This window comes from Rattus norvegicus, chromosome X (genome assembly GCF_036323735.1).
Source record: "Rattus norvegicus strain BN/NHsdMcwi chromosome X, GRCr8, whole genome shotgun sequence".
Taxonomy (NCBI): domain Eukaryota; kingdom Metazoa; phylum Chordata; class Mammalia; order Rodentia; family Muridae; genus Rattus; species Rattus norvegicus.
The window spans coordinates 72130207-72142500 of NC_086039.1; the positions used below are offsets into that span (position 1 = coordinate 72130207).

At 46.3% G+C, this 12294-nt stretch overlaps 1 protein-coding gene across 1 annotated transcript; it reads right to left on the reverse strand.

Moving 5' to 3' along the window:
* Nucleotides 1–3432: 3432 nt before the first annotated feature.
* Nucleotides 3433–6406, reverse strand: Pabpc1l2b (poly(A) binding protein cytoplasmic 1 like 2B). Its single transcript, XM_063280437.1, has one exon. It carries the CDS (start codon nt 5785–5787, stop codon nt 5098–5100), a length of 690 nt encoding a protein of 229 aa, XP_063136507.1. The 5' UTR covers nt 5788–6406; the 3' UTR covers nt 3433–5097.
* Nucleotides 6407–12294: the final 5888 nt, after the last annotated feature.

Consider the following 12294-nt stretch of genomic DNA (forward strand, 5'->3'; position numbering starts at 1 on the left):
TGCTGTGTGCGCTGCTATGCCACTTGTGGCATATGATACAGTGGATCTAATGGTGCTAGAAGAGCCAGTGTTAGCCATTCCTTTTGGAGTCATTGAAAGAGACCCCTATGTAGTACAATATTTTAGGATTTTGCAGCAAGGTCATGCCTTCATGTAAACTAACTACATTCCTTGGGAGATAGCCCTTAAGCTACTATTGAAATAACCAAAACTACCAAGTAACATGAAGTGAGTTATATCTGACCCATTGATTCATAAAGTTAGGCTTGACAGAAAGCACAAGAAATACACCAAAAATGGCCTGAATGACCATGGTTCCCTATCGTGTTAAGCTGTCTTATTGCTCCAACATTCTTATTCTCCAATTTACAGGCAGCAGGCTGTTGAATTTTCTACCCTCCACAACAACAGAAGTCAACTCTCAAAGTAACTCTCATATACCATGTGCCCCTACTGTTTTCTTTGCAAAATACTAATATACAGGTCCCTTTCTTTTTGTATTATATCCATTTTTACATATAAAAGTGTAGAAATAATACAATCATTTTAATTATGCATTTTTTTCAGTGCTAAGATCATATTTATGTTCTATGGTCTTCCCCTAACAATAAACTATTAATTTTCTGAGATATGTCTAACCAAATAAAAGAAAAAGGATTATTCAAAATAAATTTCAAAGTATGACATGTTTTATCCACTGGTAATATAGCAAAATCAAAATAAATCGAAGTAATAGTTGAGAGCATTGTGCAGAAAAATGTGTACATTTTTAAATAGAAATAACACAGGATATAAGTCAATACAATTTTGAAAGTGGAAATTAGACCACAAAATAAATGTTCTTTAAAATGCATTGTAGTGCTTTTGTTTGTTATAGAAGCATTTGTTGTGTGAATGATTATAGAAACAGCTATGTAATAAAACAAAAATTAAGCATTGGCATTTGAAATTAAAGACAAATTAAGAATAAATAAAATCTCTGAAAATGGAGAAATGAAACATGAATCAATATATACAACAAAATTTGAAAGACCATTTGAAGTGATGTGAAAAAATACAGAAATGTCAAATATATATTACTGACATTTCAATATACCAATATTTTCACTGAATCAAGATTGTGAATCAGTCTGGTGGTTGTGGCCTTTAATCCCAGCACTCAGGAGGCAGAGGCAGGAGGATCTCTGTGTTGGAGACCAGCCTGGTCTACAGAGTGAGTTCCAGGACAGCCAAGGCTGCACAGAGAAACCCTGTCTCAACAACAAACATAAAAAATTGTGAATCAATGTAAACATATAAAGAATGGCTTGGGGGTTGGAGATTTAGCTCAGTGGTAGAGTGCTTGCCTAGCAACCACAAGGCCCTGGGTTCGGTCCCCAACTCCAAAAAAAAGAAAAAAAAAAGAAAAGAAAGAATGGCTTGATATTTGACATACAAAGAATATACTTATAATATGCAAGAAAATATGTATATATTTCTGGAAAGGCATTGCCTAGCACTAAGGACCAAGTTAAAAGAAATTGCTAATGTTTATCATCTATTAATAGAAGCATATGAAATTATAATCACTATTCGACAGCAGTACAAAACTCCAAATTTGTCTATAAGAATGTTAAAGGAATAATACTAAATGAGAGCAATGAATGTCTCAGCATGTTTGGTTTGAATAAGGAACTAGAAACAACAGGCATACATTAAAATTCATCAAAAAATGAGGCCAGATGGAAAAATCAAGTCCATCAAAATAGGTTCTTGGAAAAGATAAAGAGGTGAATCATTATACAGGGATATAATAACCATTGATTTTTACTTTTGAAACTTTTTCTGTATTTTTAAATGAATTTATTTGAACCACAAGGAAAAAACTTTTTTCTTTTTTTACAAAATCAAAGTGACAAAAAATGAGGTATAGTTTTCATAGAATGATATTAGTAAGGACAGTTTCTAATAACTAGGGGAGAATTTGGGCAGAAAAACAGACATCCATCTAACATGCTAGTATAAACTAATACAGCTAGGGTGGAAAGTTAAAGAATTTTAAAAGACTGCTACTTTTCAATACAACTTTTAGGCATTTACCTTAAGCAAACAATACAAGGGTATTGCTGAAATTTTTCATATATTTTCAGGCGTTCTGGGGAAATTTTAGAAACTACCTTTAAGTCCAAGATAAAGAAACACTTTAAAAAATTATGATATGCCTATAGAATTAGTAAGTTTTGGGGGAATATTAAATGGCAAAATGTATATTATATATTCATATAGAAGAAAATTTATATAATGTATTCAAAATGAATATATAGGAAATACATTAGTATAGAATATATTAACTATGATTTGGTGTTTGCTGTAAACTGTACTAATACACAGTAACATAAATGCTTACTTTAAAGCAGTTGGTTGTATTTAATATTCATGGCATTTTGTTTAAAAAAGCAATCTATTAGAAAATAAAACAAAATATCTACAAGCCTAATCACTTTGTCATGATTTGAAAATACATGAGAACATAATATGAACTATTTTATAAATTCATATAAAATATGTTCATATATGTTTATAAGCATATATTTTATAGCAAGAGCATTTGACAAAAGGTATTAATGTATATAAGGCAATTAAAGATCACTATAAGTACTACAAATACATACAAGTACTTTCTTCATAATATTGACCATACTGGGGACTCCAAAACTACAACCCTTTAAAAATATGTCAAGAGACAAGTTACTGAAATTATTCCTCATCCATGAAAAGGGAAATTAAAAATATATGTGTGTCCTTGATATTTGGATATTTAAATGTTGAGATAGTGAAAATACCTCAGAATGAGACATGTATTTAACCTTATGCTTTTGGAGGCAACAGTTTGTTTTAAATACATGTCCCACATGTTTCAAATTTTATGTTGTGAAGTGGTTTAGTGATTTTTGATGTTTTATGAGTATACTTTAAATACATCTATTAATTTAATAAAGATACATAATTTAAATGAATAAAAACAAAATCTCTGACTGACTTAAAAAATTCTACAGGAGTGCACAAGCCAATGTCATACAGACTCCAGAACACATACCAGATTCCTAATGCTTCTGGCTCTCCTGTGATCCTGACAGGGAAATGAAACTACCTTAATAAACAGGTCTTTACTACGAAAAAAATAGACCTCCGTTTAATTTAAATTTTACATTGAAGAATATTTGATATGAAAAAAATCATAAAAATGAGGAAAGTCCCTTAAGATTTTAATCACAAGAGCACTGATGTAGATAAGGGGGAAAACGTTCACACAAGTCCAAGAAAAAGGATTCATTAAAAACTTATTAAATATTCTTGAATCTGTGTGCAATTATGACTCAGAAGCATGCATTCACCCAAAGCCCCTGCATTTGGCCCATTCATACACTGGAACAGGAGAAAAATCACAATAAATATTTTAAAAGAATATTTAATGACAACGAAAGGAAGTTCAAGAATATCTATACATCTATGTCTATAATCTATATTATATTTATGCATGAAAAAGCAGATATTGAAATTTGTATATATTAAATACACATATATCACATGAAAAACACTGGGCACATAGAGATGAATACAATTCAAGAAGGCATGGGGGTCCTTAGGATTGATTGCTGATAGCATTCTAGCATTCCATTTCTTCTGTGAAATCATCGGCTTAGTAATTTTGTTTTTTCCTGCAACATAGCTGTTTTATTTTTCTGGCAAGAGGGAAAAGGGAAGGAAGCAGGAACGCAGGAAAGGGGTGGTAAACAGCATTCAATTCCAGTGAAACAGCCAAAACAGTGAAAATGCCATTTGCAGCTCACGAGATTGACCAGGCACGTGCGCACGCGCGCGCGCGCACACACACAGAAAGAGAGAGAGAGAGAGAGAGAGAGAGAGAGAGAGAGAGAGAGAGAGAGAGAGAGAGAGAGACTGAGTCAGGTACAGTGGACCATGAGACTGCAGGGGACATGAGCATACCGTTTTGTTTTGTTTTGTTGTTTTGTTTTGTTTTTTCTTTTTACTAGCTGCACTGGCTGGCTGGCACAAATACAAAGTGGTACAATGCTTATGAAAGGGAGCCTTTTGGCAACACACAGGGAAAGTCTTTGAAACGTCTATATGTGGATCCTGCAAGTCCACAGTTAAGGAGAGAGCATCCAGGATGCTAGCCTAGATTGGCTTGACAAGGAAGGATTCACTCCTCAGGGCACACAGTGTTGGTTTTAAACACAGGGAAAGAACTAGGCACCACCTGAATGTCCAACAATGCAGGAATGATTACAGAAATGTTAAGGTCCATGGATACACAGGAGCACTCTGCAGGCACTGAAGATGACGGTCCATAAGCCTGTTGAATAGCATGGTAAAGAAGTTCAACGCGTTGATTTCTGTTTGGTTTTAGTCGCTGGAAAAAGCAGGTTAAGAAACACCACATACATGAACCACTCTACAAGAATGTTAGAAGGGAAGTGGGGTCTGGGGCGAGAGGGAGAGAGCGGGGAGCAGAGAGCCTGGAAAAACAGCACACCAAAGAAGATAGAGCTTCTCTCTGGGTATTAGGATGGTGGGAAGCAATTAGACTCTTGCTTCTTTCTCCCACATCAGACTTCCTTCTCCTTCTCCAGACATTTCTACCATGAGTTGCATCACCTGTGCAGTAAACAAAGAGACAGAAAAAACGCTTTTAAGAAACAGACCGACCACCACCGGGAGAAGAGGCAGCCTTTAACCTCTCCAATGGCACAGATTAGTGGGATTATGCTCTAGCAAGGGGCCCTTGCTGGGGTTGGGGAGAAAGGGAGGGAAGGAGAGGACAGAAGAAGAGAGGAGCTGAGAGCAGAGAGGGGATGGGGAAGCTAGCTAGCTCTGAGGGGGGTGGGGGAAGGAGGGGGAGGGGAGAGAGAGGGAGAGGGCAAGAGAGGGAGGGAAGGAAAGAGGAAAAGTGAGCAGGGAGGGGTGAAGGGGAAGGGGGAGAGAGAAACCTGCACTCCCAATACAATACACTGCTGGTGGGTTGGGGGGTGGGGGGCTGTAAACGGGGTGGGAGCCAAGATTTGGCTCTACTGGCTGGGTCCTGGGATGTCTTCTTCATCGGAAGGTGGCCTCGTCATCCGAGTCGTCGTCGAAATCCTTGAAGTCAGCGCTGGTGGACTGGCGGGCCCAGGCTCCCCTTTCGGCCTCCCTCTCCTTGTGGGACTTGAATCTCCCCACGAAAATCTTGCGGTAGTTCAGGAACATGCCATTCAGCGCATCTATGGCCCGCTCGGCCGACTCCTGCTTCTGGAAGTGCACGAACCCGTAGCCCTTGGGCCCCTTTTCGTCACAGGCCACCTTGCAGGACAGGATGTTGCCAAAGGCCGAGAAGATGTTGTACAGCGCCTTGTTGTCGATGGTCTTGCCCAGGTTCTTGATGAAGACGTTGCCCACCCCGCTCTTGCGGAGCGACGGGTCCCTCTGGGACCACATGATGCGCACTGGCCTGCCATTTATAACGTCAAAGTTCATGGTCTCCAGGGCCCGCTTGGCGTCCACCGGTTGCTGGTAGTTGACATATGCGTAGCCCAGAGAGCGCCGGGTGACCTTGTCCCGGCACAGGCGGATGGACAGGATGGGCCCGGCGGGGCTGAACTTCTCATACAGCATGGACTCGGTCACCTCGGGGTGCAGGTCGCCCACGTACAGCGAGGCCGTGGGAAAGTCTGGGTTCCCATCGTCCGAGCCCCCGGCCGCCGCCTCCTCCTCTTCTGCAGCCAAGGCCGCCGCCAGCTCTTCGTCCATATCCACCCTCCCGTAGGAAGGCGACGCCGCAGCCTCCGCCAGGCTGGCCTCCTCAAGGCTGGCCTCCGCCAGGCTGGCCTCCGTGGCTGCCACCGCCGCCGCCGCGCCGCCGGCCTCTGCCTTTTCCCGGGCCAGGGCCGCCGCCGCCGCCGCCTCCCCCAGGCTGGCCTCCGCCGCCGCCTCGGCCTCCACCTCAGCCTCCACCTCCGCTTCCGCCTCCGCCACGGAGGCCTCCGCCACGGCCTCCGCCACGGTCGCCGCCGCCGCCTCCGCCGCCGCCGCCGCCGCCGCCTCCGCTGCGGCGACCTCGGCCGCCACTGTCGCCGCGGACGCCACGGTCACCGCTGCCGCCGGGCCGCTGCCGCGACCTCCCTTCCCGGGAACTGAGGGGGCGGAGAGGCGGCGAGGGCCGGTGGGCGCCGGAACGCCGGCCGGGGGCTCGCGCGGCGGCTGCGGACCGGGACCCCGCTCTGGCCGAGCGGCCGGGAGCGAGCGAGTCAGCCCGGGTGGCGAGCGCCGGCCGGGAGCGCGCAGAGCCGAGTCTGTCTCCGCAGCCCGCAGCCCGCAGCCTGCCGCCGCGCTCGGTCGTGGGCTGGCTGGCGTGCGGGGCGCGGGCGGGAGGGCGGCGTGGGGTTGGGGGCGGGGGGTGTTGGCGTCTGTGGTCCGGGCAGCTGGGAAGGCTTCTGTCTCTTTGGTTCCCCCTGTGGCTGCTGCGGGGCTGCGGGGCTGCGGGGCTGCGAGCGGGCAGCGCGGGGGCGGGCTGAGCCTGGGCTGGGGTACCAGTGCGCAGCCTCTGGGGCGCCCACGCTCTGGGCAAGAGGATGACAGGGACCGGGCTGCATGCTGGACCTGAGGATTCGGGTTCCCTGTCTTTGGCCGGATGGAGGGCTGTCAGGGGGTGGGGCGCTGGGGGTGCCCCTTCCCCCATAAGGGAAGGTTGCCATGATTCATGTGAGAACCTTGGGAGAAAGGGTGGGGTGGCCTTGAAGATAGGCAGGCCCTGACTGAAGGAGCCTAGAAGCAATGTTCCAACATGGAGGGGGGGGCTTCCCCTCGAAAGACGCACACACACACACACACACACACACACACACACACACACACACACACAGTGGAGCAAGAGCATTCTCTCTATATATAATTCTGTAGGTGTCTGTTTGTCAATTGCTGACTGGCACAGAGGCACTAAAGCACTGCTGTCAATTTAATTCTGTGTGGCTCTGTCTCTGGATCTCTCTCTCTCTCTCTCTCTCTCTCTCTCTCTCTCTCACACACACACACACACACACACACACACACACACTCACACACACTCACATGTCACCACCACCACTGCCACCCAGGAAAGCATGAGTCTTCCCATCTCCCCACACAGCCTGCTGAGCCATTTTCTGAGCCTGCTACCCTTCCTGCCCTCACCCCAACTCAGTAACATTTCCAAGGGAGAGAATAAAGAATGCTTGCTCATTCATAACATCCTGCCACACATACTCGAAGCCTCTTCCAGGCCCTGGGCAAACACAGGTCTGGAAGACAGGGGAAGGTGGGCTGCCTTTGAGCTGATCCTGGACTGCACACTGCACCCCACTCCACCCTCTGTCTCTCCTTGGCTCTGCCCTGCCAAAGGGACTGCTGTAAACCTAGGGTTCTACACAGTCTCAACCCCCACTGACACATGGGAAGTGAAATCAAGTGCACCTGGGCTCTAGGGCAGCAGCCCCCCATGGTAAGGTAAAGAAAGCCAAACCTGGGCTGGGCAGGTTGGGCATGGGCTGAGAAAGGCCAGGTCCAGAGCCAGGCACTTGTTGACTCTTGGATGTATGCCTTAGAGATTCTGACTTTTCTGACCGCAACCAAGAAGTGCACACCCCTACACAGATGATGAGTGAGAACAGGACCTGAAATCTCACCTTAGGATGAAATGCAGAGACCCCAGTCACCAGCTAGTGAATGCTTCTGGCACTGGGGGCTGTGTAAAAAAAAAAAAAAACAGTGTGGACAGCAATCAGTCGATACCTACTCACTGCTGGAGTGGAGAGAGCGATGAGAGAGGGCACACTGAAGTAATGTCCAAGGGGACAGGCAAGCCGACATCCCTCAGATTATAGATCAACAGAGACTGGGGTCCCCAGTCCTTCAGAAAGGAGGACCAGATGTTGAGCATTCTGCTAGGAATCAGGGGCAGCTGTGCTGAATAGAAAATGCCCAAGAACCCAGTGGTGTGGACAAAGTCCCCAGAAACATAGGTTGGAAGAGAGCTAGGGCTCTCTAGCAATAGCTTTATCACACTTCAGCATCTGTGAGGAAAGGAGCCATGTGATCAAAACAGTAGAAAGTGATTTGAACATCAGTGTGCGTACAAGTGTGGCAGCCCACACACAAATCTGTGGCAGAACATAAAGAAAACTGTCAGACTGAACTAGCTACAAAGGAGACAGACATAACTTGCCCAACTCTGTCTGCACTGCCAGTTCAGGAATAGGGTCTCACGTTTACCATGGACCACTGGCACAGGAAATACTAAGCAACCAAATAAAAATGCCCAAACTGTGGTGTCTTACCTCAGTACTTCTTGACTCCACTACAGTAGCCCAAGCTGCCTCTTTACAGAACAGAATTGCTCAGCCCCCAGACTACTGACTTTTATTTAATGGATTTCCCGTGAAATGTAATGGATGGGGGTAAGAATAGGGGTTTTCCTCTTGACTTCTTCATACAAGTGTCAGTACAGTTTTTTCTTTCATCATGCCCCCTGCCATCTGCCATGCCCAGTTCTATGCAATGCATCTGCTTCATGCATTCTCCATTTATTCCCTACACTCTTAAAATCCCATCATGAGTTTGCACTATGTTTTCTCCAGAGGTTCATCTCCAGAGGCACCCCTAGGCTCTTCCCACTTCTTGGCTATGGGTCATAGCACAGCCGACCCCTGAGTGCACAAGTAGCTCTGTCCTCTGTGGGCTTATAGTTGTTATGACCAACAGTGGCAAAGCTGGGCCATAGGGTAGCTCTTTTTCTAGCCAGTGAGGAATCTCTATACTCATTCCCATTGTGGTCTTGCCAGTTCACACTAAAGCCACTTTCCCTGTGACCTCCTCGAGATTTGATGTGCTCTGCTTCCTTCACAGTGGTGATTCTGATTTGGGTTACTGAATGCCACAGTTTTCTATGTGATTTCCTGCTGGCCGAGGAGGGTGAGCACTGTTTCAAGTATTTATTGTCCATTTGAGCACAGTATCTCTGTGATCAGACTTTAGAGTCTATGGAATTTCACAAGCCAGCACATGTTTGGGTAACGTCACCGAAATCCACCCTGTTTATATAAGTAACAGTGCTTTCTCTAATGGCAGAAGACACACAGGCCAGGGAAACACAAACTCGAGATAGTGACCCTGTGGGCCATGAGGAGGAAGGAATTTCCCTCTCTCTGCATAGCTGGTGCACAGATAGGAACCTCACCCTCTGAAAAAGTCCAGGTCTCTGCTCTTAGGAAGAGCTTGTAGCAGCAGTGGCAAGGGGCGAGGAACTTGTAGGGCTTGGGATCAAAATGTCACCCTATAGTGGTTTAGGATGGGATGCTTGTAGACAGAGGGGACAGGTGAGCTGGTCCTCATCATTTCAGGTATCTATCCAAAGTGGAGGGCAAGGAGGAAGCCATGATATCTTGTGGGGCTGGATGATACATGTCATGTAACCACAATAGAGTAGCTTGTATGAGAGAAACAGCGGACAAATGATAGGCAAATCCAACTGGAGGATGACTCCAGGGCAGGACTCAACAAGTATCTTCTCTGCCTGAGTAGATATGCCCACTGAGTCCATGAACATCAACGGCATGACTGGAGACATAGGTGCAGGGGAACACGACCAATGTCTGCATATCTGACCTGGAGACTGTCCTTAAGATCCCCAGCCACAGTAATGAGACTAGTGACTTGGATCCCAGCTGTAGACTGCCCAACTCCATTCTCTGTGGCCTCCATGAAGTTCCTATATCCATTTTACAGTTAGTTCGTGGTGAGTTTATCCCAACTGTAAGCAAAAGGATCCAAAATACTAAGCTCTCTGACAGAGGTAAGGACTGTCCAGCAACTCTGGAGGGAGGAGGGACCTCCAGAGTGGGAGGAAGTGCATCTGATGTCCCTCATTTAATGGTGCAAACCCATTCCTCCAGGTCCATACTGTATACCATGTCTTCACATAGCCAGTGTGTCCCTGGACTAAGAGAGTTTATTTTCCCCTGACAACCTGAAATCAGACTTGTCTTAAAACCTGTAAGCAGGTTGAGGTTGAGTCAAAACTTTCTGGGACATAAAGAAGATGATTGGTTTCAGGCTTCTCTAGAATCCAGGAAGTAGCAAAGGAGGACCATGGAGCCTAGGGAAAGCCTTGCTGCAGATGACAATGAACTGACAAACTTGTCTGGAAAACCTGCCCAGAAGACAGAGCTTCAGAGTACCTAGTCACTAGGGCAGAAGTCCTAGGTGTTATTGGACCTAGTGGGTGCCCGCCATCACTGGAGCCCGGAGCTTACTGTGACAGAGGGAAGAAGGAAGGAACTAGCGGGGAGGGTTTAGGGAGGGCAGCTGTCTAGATAACAGTGTGGACTCCTTCAGATTGCTGCAGGGAATCAGGAAGAGCCCTAAGTCTGAGGAAGGTCCAGGTCTACATTGACTCATTCGTCTCTCTGGTTGCTTCTGGGTGTGGCAAGGATTGCTGATGTGAGAAGGCTACAGAGATAAGCAGAAAGACAAGGTGTTAGGCCCCAGACACCTGATAGCCGTTCACGTGTGACTACAGTGTCTTTCCACACTGGTGTGTGTCTGTAGTCTAATTCATCGATTCTCAAAATAATCTAGAAAAAGGGAAACAGCATTCACTAGTTCCTTAAGGGAATCATTGACCAATCTTCTGAATGCCATACACATTATTCCTTGCCTTTGTGCCTCCTCTTGCAGTCCTCTCCAAATGAATGGGTAAGTAGTATCTATCCAAGGATGATAGTCAAATGCTGTCAGAGGGACATCCCTGTGTCCTCCCTCTCTACATGTACCTGGAGACACCATTCTGCCTGTAGGCGGTCTCTGTGACCATCGACTATCAAATGCTAGCAGAAGCTCTTCAACTCTACTGCCACCGTGCTCCCTGCATTCCCATGGGTCTGCTCACTGCTCACTCTTTCAGCCACACGCCCAACTCTTCTCAGTGGCCAGACTCATCTGAAAGGTGAATCATTACATCCATGGACCATCCTTAAATTGCCAGCATGACTGCCTCTTTCAAGAGGCACATGAACAAATTGATACGCCCTTTGGAACTGTGACATTCACTCTCCTGTACTACTTTTCATAGAGAGCCCTAGGTCCCTTCTGGGTGTGTCTAAAGGCAGGAAGAATTAAGACCTTGGTCCATCCTAATTGTGTCCCTTCCTCTGCCCATCCTCTCTGACTTTGTCTCTCTGTTCCTCACTCCGACGTCTCTCCGACATTGGCAGTCCCTTTCAGTCATTGCCCTTGGTGATGCTGGAGCAGCCTCAGTTCACAAAAGAGATGGCACTTGGCCTTAGGCTGGGGAGAAAATAAGAAGAATCATATTGTTCTTACAGCTCTCAAGCACTGCTGGCCAGCTGCTACCTCAGGCTACTTAGAAAGACTGGCCTTTGAATAAATCTGGCTTGGAGGCAGGATTTTAGAGACTAACAGGTAACCATTCTCTGCTCCAGTCCCTGCTGGAGATTGGAATGTTTGAAACTATCCAGAAGGATCCTGGCAGTTCCCTTTAGGATGCTCCCTTTGCCCTATCCTTCTTTGAAAGCAACAGCAAAGAGTGATCACCATGAGAGGTTACATCACACTTTCCTCATATTCCTTTTCCCTCAGCCAACTCACACTCCATCACATCCTTCAAGGATTCCGTGCCCTTGTGTGTCATCGTCACAGGCCGTTTCCAGGAGTGATCGCATGACAGTGTCCCAACAATGCAGCAAAGGACACAGCTCAGGAGCGGTGCTTACCTTGGACAGATTACTCTATGTTCTTTGCTCTTCCTTACCTTTGGAGTCCTGGGCTGTACAAAGAGATATTCATGAACGTCAAAAGTGGCAAGGATGGCCAATGTTTTCCACCAGTGCCTGGCAAGCATTCCACGCCTATACAATAAACTCCTTATTAATCTCGTCTCCCTCTGACCTGAGGCTGGCTTGTTCATCTGCTTTTTGAAGCCAGAGGGTTTTCTCTCTGGTACCCTAGGCTGCCTGGACTAGGATCAAAGTGTCAGTATAGTGTATGACCTTCTGGCTTCAGTCCTGGGCAAAGGCCACTTTTCACTACAGGCTACTTCCTGATTCTCTGGCCCTTCCCCACTTAGCTTACTCCCTCTGTAGACTTTGTCCCAATCAGAGCAACTTTTGGATTCATTCACTTTTTTGTGCGGGTTCAAGGTTTTTGAGAATTAGCCTATGACAGCCTGGCACTTCTACCCTCTCAAGAGGTGTGAAGCTACTGCTC

Excerpts from the sequence above, each read along its gene's own strand:
- Pabpc1l2b (XM_063280437.1), bottom strand. The coding sequence starts at position 5,787 with ATGGACGAAGAGCTGGCGGCGGCCTTGGCTGCAGAAGAGGAGGAGGCG.